At 38.6% G+C, this 26396-nt stretch overlaps 1 protein-coding gene across 1 annotated transcript in view; it reads right to left on the bottom strand.

Annotated features, from left to right (window-relative positions):
- The window catches only part of Cep192 (centrosomal protein 192), a 103338-nt gene that overhangs the window by 54031 nt on the left and 22911 nt on the right, over positions 1–26396 (bottom strand). Inside the window, exons 11-21 of the mRNA XM_090353454.1 lie at positions 24288–24639; positions 22391–22534; positions 18689–18753; positions 16545–16748; positions 15092–15218; positions 13119–13249; positions 10687–11509; positions 10467–10590; positions 7469–7643; positions 1206–2109; positions 417–565 (exon numbers count right to left, since the gene is read on the bottom strand). Of these exons, the coding sequence (XP_090209580.1) occupies positions 417–565; positions 1206–2109; positions 7469–7643; positions 10467–10590; positions 10687–11509; positions 13119–13249; positions 15092–15218; positions 16545–16748; positions 18689–18753; positions 22391–22534; positions 24288–24639 (3198 nt within the window). The remainder of the gene's footprint in view (positions 1–416; positions 566–1205; positions 2110–7468; positions 7644–10466; positions 10591–10686; positions 11510–13118; positions 13250–15091; positions 15219–16544; positions 16749–18688; positions 18754–22390; positions 22535–24287; positions 24640–26396) is intronic.

Raw genomic sequence — 26396 nt, 5'->3', positions numbered from 1 at the left:
CACACCTGTAATCCTAGCTACCCAGGAGGCTGAGGTCTGAGGATTGCAGTTCAGAGCCAGTCTGGGCACTAAAGTCCATGAGACTCTTATCTCCAATTAACCACCAGAAAACTGGAAGTGGTGCTGTGGCTCAAGTGGTAGAGCGCTAACCTTGAGCTGAAGGGCTCATGGGCAGTGCCCAGGTCCAGAGTTCAAGCCCCACAACCAAAAAAAAAAAAAAGAAAGAGATCGCCTTTACTAAATGAAGACTAAATCAAAATAGTAACTTAATTCTTTCTTTATCATAGACTAATATTCAATCATATTTTGCAAAACCAACAAGATCATAAATATAGAATATTTAGTGATTTAGTGCTGAAGGCAAACTGACAATGAAATATGATTAATAACTGATGGAAATGAGAGAGAGACCGCACCTTCTCACCATTAACACTAACACTGAGCACCCCGATGCTAACTTGTAGCCAGCGGTCAGTTGGATTGAGCATACTCAGGTGGGTCTGCGAAGCAATACCAACACAACAAGCATGAGGAAACTTCAATTCTTCAGGCACTCTGACATTCCCTGTGTGAGAAAAGTCAGAATGCCAGTTATGTCACTATTAGAAATGGAAATTATTATGTAAGACTGCCTACTTATACTCAAGAGCTACTAATTAATGCTTCTGATATGCAAGAGTCCCTCATGGTGCATGCGTCTCAGAAGCTGAAAGGCCATTTTTTGTGTTTTTTTTCTTAATCTCTAGCTAGCGGGTAGGGAAGGAGATAAAGAAATGGGGGTGATCAAACTCTTTATCTTGCAAGATAATCAATTCCTTGATGTTATACCAATTGATAATACTGACCTCTTTTTCTCTCCCAAATTACTGCCTAAGCTCATAAGAAACCACAGCGATTCTGGCATTCTAGATGTCCACAACTACTCAGATTCTTAGTACTATCACTGTCTTTTCCCATTACCATGCCCCACATGCTCCTCTAGTAGATTAACTCATTCTGAGACATAACTCTAAAGTGTATACTTCAGAGCTGAATGAATAACAAAACTCCAGGGAAGAAAAGGAAAACTAGGAAGACAAAGGCATGGGTAGCTTTCCACCTACGCACATGCACTTAAGTGTTGTTCTAAGCCTACTTCAGTGATTCTGCACAGAAGTATTTGGAAATGCTAAATATGGCAAAGGAAAAACTTCAGAAAAACTTACCAACTCTTGACATTCCTGAATCCCAATGTTCAATTCCACAGTTTGCACCAACAGATTGCACAGGAAAAGGTTTTCCTGTACTCAGCAGGTTCTGGTGTAAGGCATTAGAACACGGTTTACAAAAGGAAGAGGGGCCCATCAATCCAGAAGCAAGAGTTGGTCCTAAACACATCCCCATAGCCACGTGTTCTCCAGGAACAGAAGGATGAGAATATCTGGAGAATCCACAGACTGAAGTGCTGCCTGCATGGCATGGAGGCCTGGAAACATTTCCCGTGGAAGGGAATGTCCCCAAATACTTCTGGGTCAAGGGAGCTGTGCCCAGAGAATGTCCTGTCCAAAGTGAAGGGTGCAGAGCAGGCATGTTTTGCATCTCTGCAGTAGAGCTATGACCTGAGACACATGAAGGAGGGTTGAGCTGGTTTCCTGAGGTACCCTGATGAAGAATCTGACTACTGGACTCACTGCTAACAGTTGACGGCTCTTTAGAAGTTAGCCTCTGACTTTCATCTGTAGTCTTCTGACATGACCCAGTGAGCTGTGATGAGGCTAACCTACCCTGAAAGTCCACACCTGCTTTGCTCAGCAGAGCCAGATTGAATAGGTCCAATTCACCGGGATTCGATGTCAAACCTTCCTCACTGCTTCCCAAGTGCTCTCTACTTTTGGTGGACGGATCCTGACTTGATATCAAGTTAGATTCTTCATCCTCAGGTCTGCTACTCAAAGAAGTGCTTTCAGTCCCTTTCTCCAAATCAGACTTGCTTTGAGCACTACATGGCAGTACTCCTTTTCTTCTGTTCTGAACCGAAACGTTTTCTCTAAGATTTCCCATAGGCTGTTCCTCTGATGGAGCTGGACTGGCTTGCATAATTGTGCTGTTCAATTCACTGGTGATATCACTCTGAATGGGACAAAAAAAAGAAAAAAAGAAAAACAATAATCCTCAGATAGACTGAATTAATAAATAAATTCAATCATGTTTTTATGATCTTAAGTATTATAGGGAGATATTTGTGAATTATGCCTCTAAAAGAAGCTGATTTATATAAAGAAAAGTAATTTTGCAGCTATCAAATGCAGATTTGCCTAAGAAAACTAGTTGTTCTTTTTACAATTTTATTGTTAAAGGGGTTGTACAGAGGGGTTACAGTTAGATAAGGCAACAAGTACATTTCATGTCAAATATTGTTACTCCTCTCTCATTTTTCTCCCACTTTACCGACCCCTCTGGTTCCCCACTCCCAAATTCTAAGGTTCCTTTCCAATACAATTATCTTGTGAGTATCTCTGTTGCACTGGTTCACCCTTTGCCCTTTGTCTCACCATTTTGTTACTCCCCTTCCCTTCCCCAAATCAGACAAACATACACAAGACACTGGGTACCAAAATTAAAAAGTGACATCATAGGATAAACCAAAAGAAAAACAAAATTACAAAGCTCAATACAATGTACATATGACCATACACAATGATGCTAATGGTAATGAACTTTAAGATATGGAACAAGAGTTTTTGTTGTTGTTGATGATGTACAGTGGTTGTTTTACAAAAAACATTATATAGCCAGGTGCTGATGCCTCACACCTGTAATCCTAGCTACTCATGAGGCTGAGACAAGAGGATCACAGTTCAAAGCCAACCCAGGCAGGAAAGTCCACAAAACTCTTATCTCGAATTAACTACCAGAAAAATCAAAATTGGAGCTGTGACTCAAAGAAGTAAAGTACTAGCCTTGAGCACAAGAACACAGGGACAGCACCCAGGCCCTGAGTTCAAGATGCATGACCAATAAGACAAAAAAAGAATTGTATGTTTACACCTATAACCCTAGCTACTCAGGTGGCTGAGTTCTGATACTTGAAACTTCCCAGGAAAGAAAGTCTATGAGACTCTTATTTTCAATTAACCTCCAAAACATCAGAAGTGGAGCTGTTATTCAAGTAATAGACCACGCGCCTTGAGCAAAAAAAAACTCAGGGACAACATCCAGGCCCTGAGGTCAAGTCCTAGGACCAGCACAAAAAAAGGAAAATAAATAAGCAGTAAACATCAATCACATCAGAAAAGCTTATACAAAGGACCAGAGTAAAGTCATTTTTGTGTGTGTGAATTATAAGATTTATATCAGCAAACTTTATAATAAAAATCATAAATAAATCACTTAAAGGATAAGGAACAGTATCAAGCTGTCAAATAATATGGAAATCATATTAGAGTCAACACAAAGCCATTCCCAGGTCTTCCCGTGCCCAATATGGGCTAAACTACATATGTTGAAGGTTTGAAGACACTTAATTCTGTCTGTACTTTGTGTGTGTGTGTGCTTTACTGAGGATTGAACTCAGAGCCTCATACTTGCTAAGCAAGTGCTCTACCACTTATGCCATGCTCTCAGCCCTTTATTGCTTTGTTTCTGTTATGAAGTCACTTACTTTGATCAGCCTCAGACTACAATCACCCTACCTCTGGCCACTCATGTAACTGGAGTACTATTATCTACACAGCTCCCATGTAGCTGGAGTGAAGTGAGGCACACCACCACATCCAGATTACTGACTGAGATGGGGTCTCACTAGTTTATTGCTTGGGCTGGCCTCAAATCAAGATCCTCCTGATCTCTACCTCCAAAGTATGTGGGGTTATAGGTGGCGAGCCATCACATCTGGCTTGACTTTTTCCATTTCTAAACCCATTTAGTTCTATTCTCTTAAGTATGAAGTAACAGTCTTAGTAAATATTAATATTCTCATTTCTTTATAACATGGGGCTGGGAGTGTAGCCTAGCAGTAAAGTGCTTACCTACCATGCACAAAGCCCTAGGTTTGATTCCTCAGTACTACAAACACAGAAAGCCAGAAATGATGCTGTGGGTCAAGGGGTAGGGCAATAGCCTTGAGAAACCCAAGGTCAATGCCCAGGCCCTAAGTTCAAGCCTCAGGACTGGGCGGGAAAGGGTGGGGTGAAGAAAGAGTCTCATTCTTTATAACATACAACCTGACAAGTGACATCTATAGCTCTGTAGGATGACTAGCTAAAATTTACAAGAATTTACCTAACTCTTACTGATTATTTCTAGTATTTATCTTGGAAAATTTGGACCAAAAAAACAGCATTGACAAACATCAGATTGTCAATTATTGGCAAGGAGTAATGTGTATTTCAAGGGTGAATTACTATGTGAATACTACTGTATTTCTCATTCTGTCTAGATGATGAAGAAACAGGTTTAGGGAGGTTCTAAAGTTCTTAGGGAGGTTCTGAAGAAGTCACAGAAAAAAGACTGTCTGAATCCAATAGTCAGCTATTTTCTTTTTTATTATTATTGTGATTAATAGAAGGGTTACATTTTATTCACCAGATAAAAGGTGCATAACTTCACAAATATTGATACCCTTTCTTATGACATGGTCCCCATTTCCCTCCCACCCTTCCCTAGCTTATCCTGATTTCCCCCTTTCCCTATCCAATTTCAAATAACCAATTAAGCACATATAAAATATATCAGATGACAAGGTGAAATATTGTAACAATTTGAGACAACCAAGGGATGGCAAAAGAGATGAGAAATAACATAGTACATTAAGGACAACAGTCACTCATTATATGGCTTTTGTTTGCTTCTCCTGGAGGTCCTTACATTTAGTATCATACTATTTGGCCTAATGTCTCTAGATTTTGTTCTATTGTAAATCTCTGCTAGGAGAGCTCAAGGTTTCTACTGATTATGACAAATGAGGGAGGCTATTGGGCCTATGTTCTTTTGAGTCTGGCTTACTTCACTTAATATGATTTTTTCTAAGTCTTTCCATTTCCTTACAAATGGGGCGATGTCATTCTTTCTGACAGCAGCATAGAATTCCATTGTGTACAAATACCACATCTTGTTAATCCACTCATCAACTGAGGCATATCTGGGTTGGTTCCATATCTTTGCTATGGTAAATAGTGCTGCAATGAACACCATTGTGCTAGTGGATTTAGAATGCCCTTGTTTCTGGAGCTATTTTCTTTTATTGAGACAGGGTGGTTCTCCTGCCTCATCCTCCTAAGGGCTGGGACTACAGACATGTAATACCAGGCCTGGTTATCACTAAGCTCAGTAGACTAAAAACACACGGACTCAATAACAAGGAATACCAAGACTATGGTATTCAATGAACTGGATGGAATACCATATTGAACACTACATCATATACTTAGTAATTGTACAGCATGTACTTAGCAGATTGGTGGAAAACTTGTATTCAACATACCTACAATAGTCATATTCAATTCATTAAAAAAACTGAACACAAAGTTCATGCCTACAATCCTAGCTACTCAGGAAGCTGAGATCTGAACATGCATGGTTCAGCCAGCCAGAGCAGGGAAGTCCATGAGACTCATTTCCAATTAACCACCAAAAAAGGCCAGAAATGAAGCTATGGTTCAAAGTGACAGAGCACTAATTTAGAGCAAAAACAGTGTCCAGGACCCCCACACTCACACCACACCATACAAAGGAAAGTACCAGCTTCTACTGGATAAATATCTCCACTCTCCTCACATCCTCTGCTACAGCCCAGCCTTAGCTACTTTATCACCAGCTCACAGTATCTCATCTAAGGACAATGGCCTCAGGTCAAATCTTCTTGGTTCCAATTTAATTCATCTTAATCTCTCCATCTCATAGCTATTAGGAGGGTTTATTTATTGGGAAAACTAAGATTTGAACTAAGGGGCCTGTGCTCCCTGGGTAGACACTAAACCATTTGAGCTCTTCTTTGCTTGAGTGTTTTTAAATAAAGTTCTCTCATTACTGATCAGGGCTAGCTTTGGATTTTGATCCTCCTCCTACTTCCCAAGTAGCTGCAGTTATAAGCATGCAGTTTATTTATTAAGATGAAGTCTCAGGGCCAGGAGTTTGGCCTAGTGGAAGAGTGCTTGCCTAGCATGCACGAAGACCCGGGTTCGATTCCTTGGTACCACATACTTAGAAAAAGCCAGAAGTGGTGCTGAGACTCAAGTGGTAGAGCTCTAGCCTTGAGAAAAAGCCAAGGACAGTGCTCAGGCCCTGAGCTTAAGCCCAGGACTGGCGAAAAAAAAAAAAAAAAGAAAAAGAAAAAAAAAAAAAAGAAAGAAAAAAAAAAAAAAGATGAAGTCTCAATCTTGTTTGACCTTTTCAACAGAAACTGCAATCCTGCCACATTTTCCTGGATTACAGATGCGAGCTACTATGCCCAGTACTTGAATAAGCTTTTTTTTGTGGGTCATAGGGCCTGGTCACTGTCCCTGACCTCTTCAGCCCAAGGGCCTGGGCATTGTCCCACAGCTCTTCAGCTCAAGGTTACTGCCCTACCCTTGAGCCAAGCCCCACTTCCCATTTTCTAGAGGTTAACTGGAGATAAAGAATCTCAGGTTCTTTTGTGCCCAGCTGGCTTTGAACCTTGATCCTCAGATCTCCTGAGTAGCTAGGATTACAGGCATGAGCCACCATGCCCACCTTGGAATAAGCTTTTAAAACATCAAAAGAGATTGTATCAGTGTCCACCTTACAAGCCCTTCAACTCCCAAGTTTTACATCTACCACTCTCCATCAGTAGACTCTGCACTCTTTTCTACTCCTACTTCCCTTCCTCCACATATAAGACTCACTGAAGCCATTCTAAACTCCTTGGAGTTTATCTAACGTAGTGCCAACACCACAATCACACATCTTCCTCCCTAATGAATTCCAAACAGGTCTGCAAAAGAAGGCTTCAAACACATTCCTTCCAAAAACTTGGTCAATTCATATTGCCCTGAAGCTTATTTCCAGGTAACTTTTTCTGAATCTCCAGAGCACATGTGCATTAGTATGCCTTCCAGCAGACAGTTTCTGAATTCAGATAAGTAAACTACTTCTAGCACTTACTCAGCAAAAACAACTAGTTAATAAATATGAATTCATATATACCTTTGCTAATTCTTTTTTTTTTTTTGGCTGGTTCTGGGGTGTATCCATGAACCTCTTCATACTCAAGACTAGTCCTCTACCACTTGAGCCATAGAGCCTCTTCCAGCCTTTTCTGAGCAGTTTATTGAGATAAAAGTCTCATGGACTTCTCTGCCCAGGCTGCCTTTGAACCATGGTCATGAGTCACAGGCGCCCAGCACACTAATACTTTTCAAAGGAAAACAGTAATACAGAAGACAAATAGGCCAAACCTTTAGAAGTCAAACACATCATCAACACAGAAGGCATCAAGCCCTTACCAAGAATTAGTTCAAGTGTTACCCACCTTGTGGTCCTCTGGGCAGCTGTCAGCAATTGTGGCTGGACAGGTGCTCTCCTGTTCAGACACATATGTCAGCCTGCTCATCTCATCAGTATGGGAGCATGCCAACCGAGACAACTCACTCTCAGAGTTGAGCTTCTGATGATGAGCTATTGAAGCAAGACACTCCAAAGCATACCTGAAAGAGAACCCAGTACCTCATGTTAGAACTTACATCAGCCAAGAGATAGTCCTGCGTGCATGTAACTCAACCGTGAACTCAGCTTATATTAAAACTATAAATTATATTTCTATTGAATGATCCATATAGTATGCCCCCCGATTTTGGGGGGCAGGCCTGGGCACTGTCTTGGGACACTTCCCCCCCCCCCCCAAGGCTACCGCTCTGCACTTGAGCCACAGCGCCACTTCAGGCTTTTTCTGTGTATACATGTGGTACCAAGGAATTGAACCCAGGACTTTGTGCATACTAGGTGAGCACTCTACCACTAGGCTAAGCTCCCAGCCCTAGAAATGTCCATTTTCACTAATAAATACTATATACTGACACAGGCAATATTAGTTACTCAACAAAACTTATCAAATACCTAATACAGAACAATTAAACATTTAAAACTTCTGCTCTCAAAGAAGAAACTAAAAAGAATCATGTAGATAATAAGAAATGCCGCTAATATTGCTAATAGGAATATAACCATCAATATTTGCTTCCATGAATGTATGTCAAGCAAGTCAGCAACATAAAATCAGTTTCCTATTGTATTTCCAAACAGTCTTCATTCAGTGTACATGACCTTTTCCCACTAAGTCCCATGGTTTCTCCCACAGCTGAGAGATAAAGGTGTTTAGCTAGGTTACCCGTTTTAGAAAGATAAAGTTTCGGGGCCGGGAGTTTGGCCTAGTGGTAGAGTGCTTGCCTAGCATGCACGAAGACCTGGGTTCAATTCCTTGGTACCACATACATAGAAAAAAGCCAGAAGTGGTGCTAAGGCTCAAGTGGTAGAGCTCTAGCCTTAAGAAAGTCCAAGGACAGTGCTCAGGCCCTGAGCTCAAGCCCAGGACTGGCAAATAAAAAAAAGAAAGATAAAGATTCATATGTCAAGTTCAAGATAAGGTTCAGTATTACCCTTATTCCCTCTACACATTAATACATGTAGATTTTCTTCTGGAGCACAAGTTGAAGGTTGTAATTTGTTTTTTTTTTTTAAATATATGTTTTATTTTATTTATTTATTTATTTATTACCAGTCCTGGGCTTAAGCTCAGGGCCTGAGCACTGTCCTTGGACTTTCTCAAGGCTAGAGCTCTACCACTTGAGCCTCAGCACCACTTCTGGCTTTTTTCTATGTATGTGGTACCAAGGAATCGAACCCGGGTCTTCATGCATGCTAGGCAAGCACTTTTAACCACTAGGCCAAACTCCCAGCCCAATGTAATTTAGTTTTTATTAGATGCTTTAAAAAAATCTAAAAAGTTAGTTTTTATTAAATGTTTTAAAAACTCTAAACCAAAAACAACAGGATGAATGTAAAAGTACAAAAGAGAAAGGAAAACATTGAAAAAAACACTGAATCTTAAGGACCAGAAAAATAAAATGAAGAGCCAATGATTGGTGACTAGATCATAAGTAGTCATGATTGAAGGAGAAGCTCTGTGAATCTGTGATAAACTGACAACCAACTTTGCTTTGAAGCCATTCCAGATACTAAAGTCTTTAAGATTCTTATCTCCAATTAACCACCAGAAAACCAGAAGTGGCACTATGGCTTAAGTGGTAGAGTACTAGCCTTGAGCTGAAGAGTTGACGACAGTGTCCAGGCCCAGCGTTCAAGCCCCACAATCAACAACAACAAAAATTATATCAAATATTTTTGTTAAGATCCTATAGACAAAAATTTCCATTAATTAATGTATTTCAACAGAGAAATATAAACTCTCTTACAAAGCCACAAAAGACAACATTCATAAAATTAAGTTTGAAAAGTTACTCATTTTAATATTATTAAAATAGGAAAACACAGTAAAATACTAAGTATTCACCAAAAGAACTAACAAACTATGAAAGATCTACTCTGCAGTCTGCAGTCTTGTTACTTTTTTTTATCCCATTCCTGGGGCCTGAACTCAGGACCTGAGCATTGTCTATGAGTTTCTTGACTGAAGGCTAGTACTCTACCACTTAAACCACAGCTCCATTTTCAGTTTTGGGGGGTTTTTTTGGTAGCTAACTGGAGGTAAGAGTCTCACAGGCTGTCCTGCCTGGACTGGCTTCAAACTGCATCCTTCAGATCTCAGCTCCTGAGTGGTTAGAATTATAGGCAAGAACCCTGACAACATTATTACTCTTGTAAACAAAGAATGATTATAAATGAAAATAGCAGAGAACAAAAATTTGCATAGAAAAGTGGGAAAAAAATTCACAAAATGTTTTTCATTTTTTACCTTTGAGAGGAATCTAAGGGAGAAATGTACACTTATACAGAGCATATATTTGATTTAAAAAAAAAAAACAACCCAAAAACCAAAAAACAGAGGCCAGGAGTGTGGCCTAGTAGATGAGTGCTTGCCTACCTAGCATGCACAAAGCTCTAGGTTCAATTTATCAATGTCACATAAACAGAAAAAGCCAGAGGGCCGGGAGTTTGGCCTAGTGGTTAAAGTGCTTGCCTAGCATGCACGAAGACCTGGGTTCGATTCCTTGGTACCACATACATAGACAAAAGCTGGAAATGGTGCTGAGGCTCAAGTGGTAGAGTGCTAGCCTTGAGAAAGTCCAAGGACAGTGCTCAGGCCCTGAGCTCAAGCCCAGGACTGGCAAAAAACAAAAACAAACAAAAAAAAAAAAAAACAGAAAAAGCCAGAAGTGGTCCTGTGACTCAGGTTACAGCACTAGTGTTGAGCTGAAGAACTCAGAGACATTGTCCAGACCCAGGGCTCAAGCCCCACTACCAACACACAAAAAAAGAAAAACCTCAAACTAACTAACAAGATAAGCACATACCCTGAAAAACTTGTTCCAGAAATTTCACTAGGAGAATGGCTGAGTGGTGACGTGGAAGGTCTGAAGATCTCTGGGTCTTCCTCCAAGCCAGATCCACCATGCTCAGAAGACGGATCTTTCACACCTACCAGGAAAGTATATTTTCCAGTAAGAACAGGGGGAGGATGGGGAAATAACACTGCCTGATTTTGTGATTGTGGTTCATCACTTAGACACTTACCATCACTTTCAGATGTGGCAGTGCATTGTTCTTCAAAAGTCACATGCTTGTCACTGCTGCTTGCTTCACTAACACACTCTTTTTGCCTTTGATTTTCTCGTGTGTCTTCATACTCTTCTAAGAAACACTGGGACATTTTTCTGGGGTTCTTTACTGATGAGTAGCTATTGGATGTAGGAATAGACACTGAGGTTTCTTTCTCATTGTTACACACACCTGACAATTTGTTATCAGTGGAGCTTGTCTTTGTATAAACTACTACCCTTTCATTATCTCTTGCAATGGTCAGATCGGAACCTGGAGCATCTTCTGCCCCAAGTGGCTCCTGATTGTACTGTTTTCCATTTTCATCACATAAAACAGCTCCTGGATGCTCCTTTGGTTTCCTTATAGTCAGATTAGTAGCATATGAGTCAACCATTTGGATGTCTTGAATAGCTTGTTCTTTTGATAAAGATAAATTCCAAATATCAGATGTACTAGCTCTTGAGGACTCTTCCAATCCACCTTCATACTTACTCACTTCTGTTTTCTTAAGGTATTTCTCCACATCGAATACACTGTATCCATTATTTTTTTCTAAGTCATTAGGTAAGGGATGAGACACTCTGGAATGGTCCTTCTGGTTACCATCTTGGTGAGAAGCTTTGTCTCTGGTTTTATTTCTAAGTGCCTTCATCATGGCAACAAGTTGGTCAGGATCGGCACTCACCGACACATCGGCAATGGCTGAGGCAATGGTGCTGATCCTAAGTACAGAATCACCGCCATTATTCAGTGAATCGGTGCATCCTTGGTGTTTGGTATCACTGAAAAAAGTATCCTAAAATGGGAAAATTTACAACACATAAACTTAGTCCACTTCCATAGATAAGTGCATATATTTAGTCTTTTTTTTTTTTGGTCAGTCGTGGGACTTGAACTCTGGGCTTAGGTGCTGTCCCTGAGCTTTTCAGCTCAAGGTTACCACCCTACCCTATTGAGCCACAGCTGGTTTTCTGGTCGTTAATTAGAGATAAGACTCTCTCAGACTGTAGTGTCTGAGCTGGCTTTGAACCTCAATCCTCAAATCTCAGCCTCTGAGTAGCTAGGATTACAGGTGTGAGCCACCTCATCTAGCATATTTAGTCTTTATTTGACTCATTTATAATCTACAACAGAAATGTTCCAAGACCCAGGGAATGCCTGATACCATGACTGACACCAATCTATATAAATACTGTTTTTTCTGGAAACATATGTACATGCATTAAAGCTCATTTATAAATTAAGACACATAGTAGTACTGTTAACACAATAACTATAAACTAATTTTCTAACATACCAAGTATCCCAACTGGCTATCAACAGAATGTCTATATACTGAATGTAGTCATACAATAGACTAAAACAAAGAAAAATGAACTTGTCTTTCTAATGTAACAAGCAAAAGCTGAAGTGAAAATAAAGCAAGAATGCATGCTATATGGTTTCTTTTTTACAGGCATATTCAAAACAGGATGGGCACAATGGTTCATCCCTGTAACTCTAGCTACTCAGAAAGAAAGCAGAGATCAGGAGGATGGTGATTTGAAGCCAGCCCAGGCAAAAGAAAAAAAAAAAAAAAAACTCAAAAAACCCATCTCAACCAGCAAAATAACTGGGCTCTATATACTCCTACTATTTCAGCTCCTTGGGAAGCATAAAAAAGAGTATTGATGTACAATCTAATTATAACTGAAAGATCCTGTTTAGAAAAATAACAAAAATCAAAGAGTTGAAAGCATAGTGGTACAGCACATGCCTACCAAGCAGTAGGCACTGCATTCAAAATCTCACTACCACCAAAAAAATGGAGTTGAACTACATATACAGATCAAATTTCTCCATGAGGAAAAGCCAGAGGCAAAAACCACATCAAATAGGGAGAAATATTTGCCATATTTATATAAAAATGGCCCTAGCTATTAGTAAGGGGAAATAGTACAAGAGAAAAATAGACAAATAAAAAAGCTCAAAAGCAGGCAGTGTTTAGACCTGTATTAGAGGCAGTATTAGAGGTCAGAAGGGAGAAAAATAGTTTCTGAACTATTAGAAATGTTCCTTTTCCCCCACAGTTCTGGAAGGGAAAGGTACAGAGCTGCATCGGGTGATGCCTTCTTGCTGGTAGGCCCTGGAAGTGGCGAAGAGACAACGAATGGCTTGTGTATGTGCATCTGGGTAGTCTTGACCTGGGATATGGGTTTACAAATTGTGACCATTAATTCATTGGCTGTATATTATAAACTCCATTGTATACATCAAAATTAGTGGAAATAGGTTGGTTTTTTTTTTCCATTTAAGAAAACTAAAGCCAAGGAAATAAAACAAATTAAATTAAATACATTCTTCATAAATGATCAGAAAACTATAACAAGCTCATCTTAGATTTCCTTTAAAAAAGCTTACACTACCTCTGTTTTTACTTTACTGGCAGTTAATGTTATATCATTTTCATCCATTTGTGAAGTATTCTCCAGTGTTTCTGCCTGTAGTGTGACTGATCCTTCACTTATCTGTGCCTGGGATGGCTCATTTACATCTCCTACAGGAAATAAACAACACTTAACTTACAAGTATGCACTATCTCTCAGCAACAATCTGAAATAAAGAGTAGTCAAAATGGAGTAAGACATCAGTGGTAGGCCAAGTTCAAGGCCCAGGCCCTGCATGCACACACACACACATGCACACGAACTTGTCCATATTTACTGCCATCATATGTGACTTTTCATGAACCAGTTGAAGCATTCTCTATGCAAGTTATAAAGTCCAATGTTAAAAGTTAGAATTTGGGGCCAGGAGTTTGGTCTATGGTATAAGAGTGCTTGCCTAGCATGCACCAAGACCCAGATTTACTTCCTTAGTCCCATATACATAGAAAAAGCCAGAAGTGGTGCTGTGGCTCAAGTGATAGAGGTCTAACCTTGAGAAAACCCACAGAGTGCTCAGGTCCTAAGTTCAAGCCCCACAACTGGCAAAAAAAAATAAAATAAGAATTTGGTTAGCTCATCAGAAATTGGGGCCAAGTCACTTTACATATTTTGTATGTTTTTGTTTTTGTTTGTTTTTGAAGTAATAATGAATATGCTAAATACGTTAATTAACACCTAGTCATTAACTGTCAAGTAAGAATATTTATACCCCAAATACCAGCTATCCTAAAACACTGGTGTCTTAGGATACTTGGACAAAGAAGAAATCTGATGGAAAATTGTAGATTGCAAACATTCTCATTAACTCATTTAATATTTTTCAGTTTCAAAAGTTCACATTAGATTTCAAAGTGTATACTTTTATTTGAGCATATATACTGGCACTGGGGCTTGAATTCAGGGCCTTATGCTCTCCCCTCAGCATTCCATCCACAGCTGGCACTTGAAGTATGCCTTCAGTTCCAAAGGTGTATATTTCTATAGGGTAGAAAATGAACTAACTATACAGAGACTCCTTATCCCAACTTCTCTTTAAGAAATGGGAATACATCTTACCCAATTTACCCAACTTAATATAATACTTGTATTAGCAAAACAAAGTGGCTCAACACTTACAATGAAATTATTTTGAAATTTTTACATTTACTGTGGTGGGGAGGGGGGTGTTGGTAGTGGTTTTTTGTTGTTGTTGTTTTGCAGTACTAAGAGCTGAATCCAGGGCCTCAGGCGTGTTAAGCAGGTGCTCAATCACTGGAGCTATACACCTCTAACCTTTTTTGTTTTTATCCTCTCTCCTTTTGAGACAAGGTCCCAGTACTTTTACCTCGGCTGGCCTTGAACTTGAAATCCTCCTACCTCCACCTCCCAAGTACCAGAGGTAACAAGGCCATCACTGCACTTGGTTTACATTAGTATTCTGCAAAAGGCTTCGATAAATTTTAGCTGACTTGTTTCAACTTTTGATTAAAAAGGAAATATGAAATGTAAAAATCAAATCTACAATACAAATACTGAAAAATTATAAAATAGTCTGGACATTTTGATCTATAAAGAACATTATCATAAAAATAATTAAATTACATGTTTAAAAAAAAAAAAAAAAGCTGGGCACGATGAGTCAAGCCTGTAATCCTCACTATTAAAGAGCCAAAGACCAGAGCATCATGGTTTGAAGCTAGTGAAGACAAAAGTTAATTAATTTTGGACTCCGTCTCAACCAGTGTTAGGCACTGACACAGCTGTCAAGCTGTCAGCCAAAATATATGAGAAAGCACAACTAAGAGAATCTAGAAACAGACTGGCCCAGATAAAATGAGACCTTATACCAAAATTAACCAACAATAAAAAAGGCTGATGGAATAGCTCAAGTCCATCTAGCAAATGTGAAGCCCTGAGTTCAAAACCCAATACTGTCCCTAAAAAAAACCCTAAAACACTTCTCATTTCATTACCTGAAAGCTGATCCTGGTTATGATGAGCCACTTCTTCCTCCCAATTATCTTTTGACACATCACATTTTTGTATTAAAGCAACAGGTTCTCGCTCCTCTGGTGATCTAATAAAATAACCAAATGATGGCTACAAAATAATTAAACATGAATTAATGTTCCCTAATTTTCAAAAGCTTTGAGAAATTATAGACTACCTAATAATGGTAACAAAGAAAAATGACTTCAACAAGATTGTATTTTTCATTTTGCCTTAAATAAATGCAGCCTTTTCCCTTCCTAACAGTACTTATCATTTCATCATTAGAACTAACTCCATCAAATAAGTTAGCTTTATCAAGAAATCTCAGCTAAAACAGTATAAGGCCAGCCATGGTAGTACATGCCTGCTATCCGAGTTACAGCTGTGTAGATAGGAGACTAGCAATCTGAGAATCAGCCGTAGACAAAAGCTTGAAAAACCAAAACAGGGCTGGGAGGACAGTAAAGCCCAGAGTAGGTGCAGGTGGTAGGGGCACATGGATTAATCAGTTCTAAAGAGTGGATTCATTGTAGCCAGAGAGTTAGTTTGGCTCAGCTGGCTTTCTCTTATGTCCTTTCTATCTCACCCATGTGCCCCTACCACCTGTACCTACTTCTCCAATCACAGTGGCTATATTAGAACACATTACAGCACAAACTCGGCAGAAACTGATATGGTCACTTAATCCTGTACTTAACACTAGAAGGAAGAAAGGGAAAAAAAAACAACTTTTCTTTAAAACTTAATCCTGTAGGCCAGGAGGATAGCCTAGTGGTAGAGTGCTCGCCTCACATGCACGAAGCCCTGGGTTCGATTCCTCGGTACCACATACTCAGAAAAAGCCAGAAGTGGCACTGTGGCTCAAGTGGCAGAGCACTAGCCTTGAGCAAAAAGTGTCCAAGGACAAGGCCAGGCCCTGAGTTCACGGCCCAGGACTGGCAAAAAAAACAAAAAACAAAAAACAAAACTTAATCTTGTAAAAAAAAAAAAAAAAAACATGGGCCAGGAGTTTGGCCTAGTGGTTAAAGTGCTTGCCTCGCATGCATGAAGACCCGGGTTCGATTCCTCGGTACCACATGCATAGAAAAAAGCTGGAAGTGGTGCTGAGGCTCAAGTGGTAGAGCTCTAGCCTTGAGAAAATCCAAGGACAGTGCTCAGGCCCTGAGCTCAAGCCCAGGACTGGCCAAAAAAAAAAAAAAAAACAAAAACAAAAACCTTAATCTTGTGTATTTCGTTATAGCAACACAAATGATCATATGATACCAGTAATTGTCATCATTTTCAACAAATTCCATACTTACTCTTTTTTTTATTGTAATTAATAAAAGGGTTACATGATATTTGCCAGATAGAAGGTGCATTAATTCACATACATTGATACCCTTTCACATGTCTTGGTACCCATTACCCTCCTCCCCACACCCCCATACTTACTCTTTTCTCACTATTACCACCACCAAGGCAACCAAGAGCTTCAGATCTTTCAGCAAAGAACTCTCCTAATGACAGGCGTAAAAAACTGGCACCTTTGTCAAATTCTGATGGGCTTTGTGATTTCGACAGATTAAAATTAATTGTAGCTACCCAAGATGAATCCCCAAATGCAGTTGAAATGTTCTGAGTATCAATGTTTTCTGCCTAAAAAGAAAAAGAAAACTTTTTTTTTACCCTAGCAAGTCATCTCATGAGTCTCCCAATAGGAAACAAAGAACATCTCCCAAACTAATTAAATTTCAACTTTCACATTTTTCAAACATTGATCCAAACATTTGGACAAAATCAGAATAAGTAGTTAATGGCATTCATTTAAAAAAAAAAAAAAAACACCTCATATAGGGGATAGGAACATGGCCTAGTGGTAAAGTGGTAGACCTAGTGGTAGTAGGCCTAGCATGCATGGAGCCCTGGGCTCAATTCCTTAGAACCACATATACATAAAAAAATGGAAGTTGGGGCTGGGAGTTTGGCCTAGTGGTTAAAGTGCTTGCCTAGCATGCACAAAGACCCGGGTTCGATTCCTTGGTACTACATATATACAAAAAAAGCCGGAAGTGGTGCTGAGGCTCAAGTGGTAGAGCTCTAGCCTTGAGAAAATCCAAGAACAGCGCTCAGGCCCTGAGCTCAAGCCCAGGACTGGCAAAAAAAAAAAAAAAAAAAAAAATGGAAGCGGTGCTGACACTCAAGTAGTAGAATACTAGCTTTGAGAAAGCACAAGAACAGTGACCAGGCCCTGAGTTCAAGGCCCAGGAGGGTTAAAAAAAAAAAAAAAAAAAAAAAAAAAAAAAACCACCTCGTATTTGAATACTTAAATTACAACAAGCACAATAGTCAACATATACAACACCATCTCAAATCAGAATCTTTAGAAACCTTCTTCCTTCACTAAAATCAAACAGGATTACTTCTTTTGAAAATACTTTTTAAACTGAGCGCAGTGGCCTGTAATCCTAGCTACTCAGGAGGCTGAGATCTGAGGATCAAACCCAGACCAGCACTACAGACCTTGAAACTCTTACCTCCAACTAATCACTAGAAAATGGGAAGTAAGGCTGTAGCTCAAGGGGCAGGGCATTAGCCTGGAGCTGAAGAGCTCAGGGACAATGTCCAGGCCCAGAGTTCAAGCCCCATGACCCACAAAAAATAAAGAAAAAAAGAAAATACTTTTTAAAGAATACAGAAATCATTGTACATGCTTTTAAAGCAATTCTAAGTAAATCAGATATAGATATATACTTAAATAGTTATCTTGTCCAGATGCTGGTGTCTCATACCTGGAATCCTAGCTACCAAGGAGGTGAAGATCAGGAAGATTGTTATTTCAAGGCCAACTCCGGCAAAAAGTTTTTAAGAACTCATTTCAACAAATAGCTAGAGGGCTGGGAGTGTGGCGTAGTGGTAAAGTGCTTTCCTAGCATGCACAGTGTCCTAGGTTTGATTCCTTGCTATCACATGCACAGAAAAGGCAGGAAGTAGTACCATGGCTCAAAGGAAGAGTGCTAGCCTTGAGAAAGCTCAAGGACAGAGCCCAGGACTATGCCCAGGACTGGCAAAAAAAAAAAAAAAAAAAACTAAACAAATAGCTGGAGCAGTAATCAGTGAGCACATATGTCATCCCAACAATAAGTGTAAATAGGAGGATCATAGTCCAGATGAACCCAGGTAAAATCGAGATACTGTCTCAACAGGAACACCAGCTTCTCAAAATATTAAGTATTCTACAATAATATAGAAGAATAAAGCACAATAGCTTCACGTCTGTAATTCTAATTATTCAGGAAGCTGAGATCTGAGGATCATGGTTCAGACTGGGCAGAAAAGTCCATAAGATTCTTACCTCCAATTAACTACAAAAAAGCCTAAAGTGGAGCTGTGGCTCAAGTAGTAGAGCACTAGCCTTGAGTAAAAATTTGAAGGACAGCACCTAAGTTCTCAAGACTGGCACAATACAGAAAAAAGAAGTTGTCAACAAAAACAAAAGCAAAAAACGGAGATAATTTATTATTTGGAAGGAAATAAACATTGCTTATATTTAAATTAATAAGAAAAATCTTTTGAATTTTGGAACAAAAATTACAAACCTGTACAAACTGATGCTCTTTTTTAAATTCTTCTTCATCTCGTGCAATTAAATCCAATGCTTCAGCTTAAAAGAAATAAGTTCACATATCACATTATGCAAACATACATATATATACAAGTTAGGAAAACAAAATATCATGGAAAACTATTTTTCAAAGTATGTAAAACTTCCATTCACATGGCTTATGTATTTGCAAAAAGTCTACCAAGTGAAGAGAGGATGGGAAGAGAATACAATCATAATGTGCAATGTATATCCTACAAAATGAAGAAAACTGAGGGAAGGGTTTGGGTTAGGAAAGAAATAGAATAACAAAAGGGGAAACGCTGATCAAGAAGCATAGTATTCATAAACTGCTTTGCTGAATGGCACCTACTTCATGTAACTAAAGAAAATATTAACCCAGGGGCCTGGGAGTTTGGCCTAGTGGTTAAAGTGCTCGCCTACCATGCATGAAGACCCGGGTTCGATTCCTCGATACCACATAGAAAAAAGCCGGAAGTGGTGCTGAGGCTCAAGTGGTAGAGCTCTAGCCTTGAGAAAGTCCAAGGACAGTATCAGGCCCTGAGCTCAAACCCAGGACTGGCAAAAAAAAAAAGAAAATATTAACCCAGCTACTCAGGAAGCCGAGATCTGAGAATCAAGATCCAAAGCCAGCCCAGGTACAAACGGACCTGAGACTCCAATTAACCTCCAGATAATCTCCAATTAATCTCCAATTAACCTCTAGAAAAACAGGAAGTGGGATTTGGCTCAAGGGTAGGGCAGCAGCCTTGAGCTGAAGAACTCAGGGCAGCACCCAGGCTGAATTCAAGCCCCAGGACCCACAAAATAAATAAATAAATATTTTTTTAATAGAGAAAAAGGCTTCATCAAAAAAAAAAGAATGTTTCCTGTGATTGTCAAATTTTGTTAATGAACATGCTACTATGACTGGTTTCATCACTTGCCAATATGCCATAACTTGCCAGAGGGCTTTACAATTAAGTATTTCCTTTTTTAAACTTTTAAATGATTCCACTGAACCAGCTGGGTTGTGGTAGCTCACACCTGTAATCCTAGGTACTCAGGAGACTGAGATCTGAGGATCACAACTTGAAGCCAGCTCCCAGGCAGTGAAGTTCATGAGAGACTTATCTCCAATAAACTATCGGAAGTAATTGATTTTAATCTGGCTTAAATTTACTTTTGACAACAGTGTGAACTACAGGGGCTTAGTTTCAGTCTTCTTCTTGTAGACATCTAGTTTTCCCAACATTATTGTTTAAGAAGCAGCTTTTATTCCAATGTATGCTTGTAGAGCCTTGCTGTAAATCAGATGGTTGGTTGTAACTTCATGGGTTTTTCTTCTCCTCTATTGCACTGTCTGTTTTATTATGACCACTATGCTCTTTTTTATTATAGCTCTCTAGTACTGCTTGAGGTCAAGCACTGCTCTTTTTACTTGGGATAGGATTTCTTTAGTTATTGGGGATCTTTTGTGCATCCATGTAATTTTTTTTTTTTGTGGCCAGTCCTGGGGCTTGAATTCAGCGTCTGAGCACTGTCCTTGGGCTTTCTCAAGGTTAGAGCACTATCACTTGAGTCACAACACTATTTCTGGCTTTTTCTATGTATGTGGAACCAAGGAATCAAACCTTAGACTTCGTGCATGCTAGGCAATCACTCAATCCACTATGCCAAACTCCTGGCTTCTTCCATGTAAATTTTAGGATGTTTTTCTATTTTTGTGAATAATGTCACTAGAATTTTGATGGAGATTGCACTGAATCTATAGTTCACTTTTGGTAATAGTCATTCTCACAATATTAAATTCAGCTGACTCATAAACATGGGATGTCTTTCCCTCTTCTATTGTCTTTTTTTTTTTTTTTTGCTGGTTCTGGGGCTTGGCGCCATCCCTGAGCTTCTTTTACTCAAGGTTAGTGCTCTACCAGCTAAGCCACAGCACCAATTCGAGTTTTTCCTGAGATTGTAGATAAGAGTCTCACAGACTTTCCTGCCTGGTCTAGCATCAAACTACTATCCTTAGACCTCATAGCTACAATTACAGATGTGAGCAACCAGTGCGTGGATCCTTCCTGTTTTTTTCAGTATTTTATAGCTTTCATTGTGAAGTTCTTTCACTTCCTATGCCAGGCTTATTTATTCCTGACTATTTAATTTCTTTTGAGGCTATTATGAATGGGACTGCATTCCTAATTTCTAAACATATTATTGGTATATAAAAAAGTTAATGAAATTTTTATGCTGATTTTATATCCTGCTTCTTTGTGTAATATATTTTATTACACCTAAGAATTTTCTGGTGGATTATTTTGAATCTTTTAAATATACAATCTTATCATTTGTAAATAAGGATAATGTGATATCTTCCTTTCCCATTTGTATTCTCGTAATTTCTTGCTTTATTGCTCTGGCTAAAATTTCAAGTAATTTAAATTGAGTGAAAGAAAAAACAACTGACACCCTTGCTCTTAAATTTAGAAGAAATGCTTTTAGTTTTTCTTCAATTAATACAATGGGGAAGATATTATTTATTTATGTATTTATTTATTTACTGTTGCTATGCTTGAATAGTACTCTTATCATTCGAGTCAAGCCTCTACCCCTTTGGAAATAAAGTCTCATGAACTTCTCTACCCAGGCTAGCTTTAAACCTCAATCCTTGGATAGTAGCTAGGATTATTGGTATGCCTTTGGCACCTAGCAAGATAACCACTTGCATTATTCTAGTTTCACTGTTTGTAATGATGTTCTCAAACTTCTATCTATGAGATTATTTGTTATGATATTCTGTCTGTATTGTTCCTCCACATTAAATTCTTTCTGGAATATCTGAAAAATATTCACTAATTTGTGTCTGTCAATCATAATTATTTCCTTAAGCTAAGAGAGTAAGTCACACCAGCATTCCTTTGATTCCTTATAAGACTCTCAGGCCAGATGTTTGGCCTAGTGGTAAAATGCTTGCCTAGCATGCATGAAGACTTGGGTTCAATTCCTCAGTACCACATTCATAGAAAAAGCCAGAAGTGGTGCTGTGGCTCACAGGGTAAAGCTCTAGCCTTGAGAAAGCCCAAGGACAGTGCTGAGGCCCTGAGTTCAAGCCACGGGACTAGCAAAACAAACAAACAAAAAATCTTTAAGACTCTCAGTTTTGCAGAATTATAAAGGGGTTTAAGAGCTTTCCTTGGTCAATCTCAGAGCCAGCAAGGAATCAATCAATAAAAACTTCCCCATTGTATTAACTGAAGAAAAATTAAAAGCATTTCTTCTAAATTAAAATTATCTGCTGAGGGACCAGAAGCATGCCCTAGTGCTTGCCTAGCATGCACAAAGACTCTGGTTCAATTCCTCAGTACTGAAAGTGGTGCTGTGGCTCCACATGGTAGAGCACTAACCTTGAGGAAAGCCCAAGGACAGTGCCCAGGCCCTGAGTTCAAGACCCAGGCAAAAAAATAAAAATTCTCTGCTGAACATAAGAAATAATCTGATAGCTGTGCAATTGCTAAAATCAGTCCATTCTTGAGCAAAGCGAATAAATGTGATAGGTATGATGGGAGAAAAGTAACAGTAAAATCATGCCAAGCATGAGGGAAAAGGCTGATTTAGAGCATAAGGCCCTGAATTCAAGCCTTGATAGTGGCACACACACACACACACACACACACCCCAAAAAAAGTGAGTATATACTTACAACCAGATCTGAAATCTTCATTTAGCCCATCATTTGGAGATGTATGTAAATCTTGTTTGTTATCAAAAGATGTATAATAGGCAAGATCAGTGACCCATTTGCCCTCTTCATTTTGATAGACCACATTCTGTGAAAGATCTTTTTCTAAAAATTAAATTCCAAAAATATCCAATGCAGTAGTTAAAGTTATACATCTTCAAATAAAATTTTTGTGACTATTTTGGTTATCAACAGTTACTTAGCACCAAAACTAGACAGAAAAAAGAAAGCATAGCTAGGTGCTAGTGGCTCATGCCTATAATCCTGGCTACTCAAGAGACTGAGATCTGAGGATCATGGCTCAAAGCCAATCTAGGTAGAAAAGTTCAGGAGACTCTTACCTCAAATTAACCACCAAGAAGCCAAAAGTGGAGCTGTGACTCAAGATACAAGGCTCTAATCTTGAGCAAAAAGCCTAAGAAGTAATATCCAGGCTCCAACTTCAAGCCCTAACACTAACACACACACACACACACACACACACACACACACACACACACACACACACACACACGAGGAAAAAGCCTAAGAAGTAATATCCAGGCTCCAACTTCAAGCCCTAATACTAACACACACACACACACACACACACACACACACACACACACACACACACACCTCTCCCTGAACAAAAAGTACTTCCATGACTACATCAAGCCAGCTTTACTTACAAATCTGTAGTAGAAAATAAGGAATAAAGGAAACAAACACTAAAACAAAAAGAAACTATGCTGGAGGAGTGGCTCAAGTGGTCGAGTGCCTACCTACCAACTGTGATTCCCTGAGTTCAATCTACAAAACTGCAACAACAACAAAAAAGCCAGAAACAGTGAAAATAGTGGGAGTGTGGCCTAGCAATAGAGTAGTTGTCTAGCATTCACAAAGCCCTGGGTTCAAAACAGAAAAAGCCAGAAGTGGTATTGTGGCTCAAGTGGTAGAGCACTAGCCTTGGGAAAGCCCAAGGACAGTGCCCAGGCCCTGAGTTCAAGCCCAGGAAAAAAAACAAAAAACAAAAATTGTACACTTACACTGTATTTATGCATAAAGGTACTATTTCTGAGCAAAAAAATCCTCTATTAAAGTATATCATATTGAGTGGATCAACAAGATGTGGTATTTGTACACAATGGAATTCTATGTTGCTGTCAGAAAGAATGACATTGCCCCATTTGTTAGGAAATGGAAAGGCTTAGAAAAGATCATATTAAGTGAAGTAAGCCAGACTCAAAGGAACTTAGGCTCAATGGTTTCCCTCATTTGTCATAATCAGTAGAAACCTTGTACTCTCCTAGCAGAGATTTGCAATAGAGCAAAACCTTGATACAAAAGGCCATATAGTATGATGCTAAATGAAAGGATCTCTAGGATATAGAAACATAAGCCATATAATAAATGATGGTTGTTCTTAAGGTACTATGTTATCTCTCATCTCTTTTGCTGTCTCTTGGTTATCTCATGTTGTTACAGTATCTCACTTTGTTACCTGATATATCGGATATATTTGTATTTGGTTATTTGAAATTGGATAGGGAAGAGGGGAAAATAAGATGAGGGGTGGGGGGAGGGGAGGGAAATGGGGACCAAGACATGTGAAAGGGTATCAATGTATGGGAATTAATGCACCATCTATCTGGCAAATATCATGTAACCCTTCTATTAATTACAATAAAAAATATATGAAAAAAAAGAAAAAAAATAAAGTATATCATATATCTAAAAATCTTTAAAACCCACAAAACATTTAAGTATTTCAATATGAAATAATGACAAGCTCCCGGCAGAAACAACCTGTTCAAGATGCATAACCATTTTATGTATGTCTTTATTTCTATTTAAGAAGAGGAAATAATCTACTTACTCTTTTCAATTGGCTCATGATGTTCACAGGTTATCCTTCCACTATTTGATGACCAAAGATTATTAGTGGAGTTGATTCCTTCATCATTAATGGGTATCAAAGATTCAGTGCCCACATCTTTTTTAATTGAAACTGCAGGAGTCTCACTTTCTGAGCATCTATCCACTTGCAAAACCCTTTCTAAATCTGACATCAAATGCTTATTCTGATGAGGAGATTCTTTTCCATCTTTTATGGAATCAGTCCGGTCAAAATCACTTTTTTTAGCATTTGTAGTATGAAAATAAATTGAGTCAAGTTTCTCACTGGTAGCATTTAGAGTCTTCTCCAGAATGTTTTCCCTTACCATTTCCTTTAAAAATAGGTAACAGAACAAAGTAAGTTTTATTTTTCACTATTCATTTTAAACTTTTGAGAAAAATAATATAATGATAAAAATATTGATAATACTAAGTTGCAGACTCTATAGTATTCACTATATTCTAGACTATGTATAAATCAATGTCATACAATTTATCAAAATACAACCTGAAAAATGTGGTTCCAGCACACATCAACAGACATAGAAACTAAAATTAGATTCTCCTTGTCCATTATAAGATATAACTGAACCAAGACATGTGAAAGGGTATCAATGTATGGGAATTAATGCACCATCTATCTGGCAAATATCATGTAACCCTTCTATTAATTACAATAAAAAATATATGAAAAAGGGGCGGGGAGTTTGGCCTGGTGGTTAAAGTGCTTGCCTAGCATGCATGAAGACCCAGGTTCGATTCCTCGGTACCACATACATAGAAAAAAGCCGGAAGTGGTGATGAGGCTCAAGCGGAAGAGCTCTAGCCTTGAGAAAGTCCAAGGACAGGGCTCAGGCCCTGAGCTCAAGCCCAGGACTGGCAAAAAAAAAAAAATATATATATATATATATATATATGAAAAAAATAAAAAAATAAAACAAAAAGAGAAGTAATAAAAAGAATTACGTGTATTAGAAAATAACCAATAAAAATTATGTGATCAAAAAAAGATATAACTGAGTTTAACTTTTTACAATTTCTAAAACAACTACAAAAGTATTAAGTTCATTAGTAAGATCTGCTCCAAAACTGAAGTGAATAAAAGCCACTGAACACACAGATATATTAAAAAACGCTTTTTACTAGAAATAATGGCATACAATTTTCATCCCAGCTATTTAAGAGGCAAGGGTGATAGACTGTGAATTTGAGGTTAGCTTAGGCAAGTTAGGGGATCCTATGTCAAAAACAAAACAAAGCAAGAGGCAGGAAGACTAGATCAAGTTGTAGAGTGCTCTTCTAGCCAAGAGTGACGCCCTGGGCAGATGCAATCACTAATACCATTCAGGAAAGATTAGTAAGAGCAAAAACTAGATACTAAGAGTGCTCTTGAGCCCACTAAAATTTAAATCACAAATGCACTCATTGGTATTTATTCAAAGGAGCTGAAAACTTATGCTTACAAAGCAGTAATATACAAAATTGCCAAAATTTAGGCGTTTCAATTGGGGAATAAACGATAGCATATGTAGACAATGAAATGCAACAAAGTATCTAAACTGAAATGCACTATTGATACATTAAAAGATATAAAGGAGTTTTAAACACATTATTGAGTGAAAGAATCCACACTGTAGAGGTGAATGCTTTCAACAATGATCTCAATAATACAATATGATGGAAAGTGGAAAGGTAAGAGAATGCAGAGAAATTGGTCAAATGGTACAAAGTACAGTGAGACAAGAGGAAGTTTTGAAATTGATTGTACAATAGGGTAGCAATACAATAGCCTTGGAAGGTGATATTAACCTTCAATTCCTTTGCCTTCCAGTCATAAGCCAAGCAATTGCTTTTCACTATAAACTGCTGTTCTTTTGTAGCAACATTAAACAGACTGAGGCAAGTGCTAATGGTTCACAACTAAAATCCTAGTTACTCAAGAAGCTGAGGCTTAAAGGATTGCGTCTGAAGCCAGTTGGGCAGAAAAGTTTATGAGACTCCATCACCAAAATAATCAACAACAACAACAAAAAAAAAAAAAACTGGACTGAAAGAAGACTCATATGATAGAGCTCCAGCAATGAGCAAG

Source organism: Megascapheus bottae, chromosome 19, assembly GCF_031878675.1.
Source record: "Megascapheus bottae isolate mThoBot1 chromosome 19, mThoBot2.hap1, whole genome shotgun sequence".
Lineage (NCBI taxonomy): Eukaryota > Metazoa > Chordata > Mammalia > Rodentia > Geomyidae > Megascapheus > Megascapheus bottae.
This window is presented reverse-complemented; position numbering and strand designations above follow the sequence as displayed.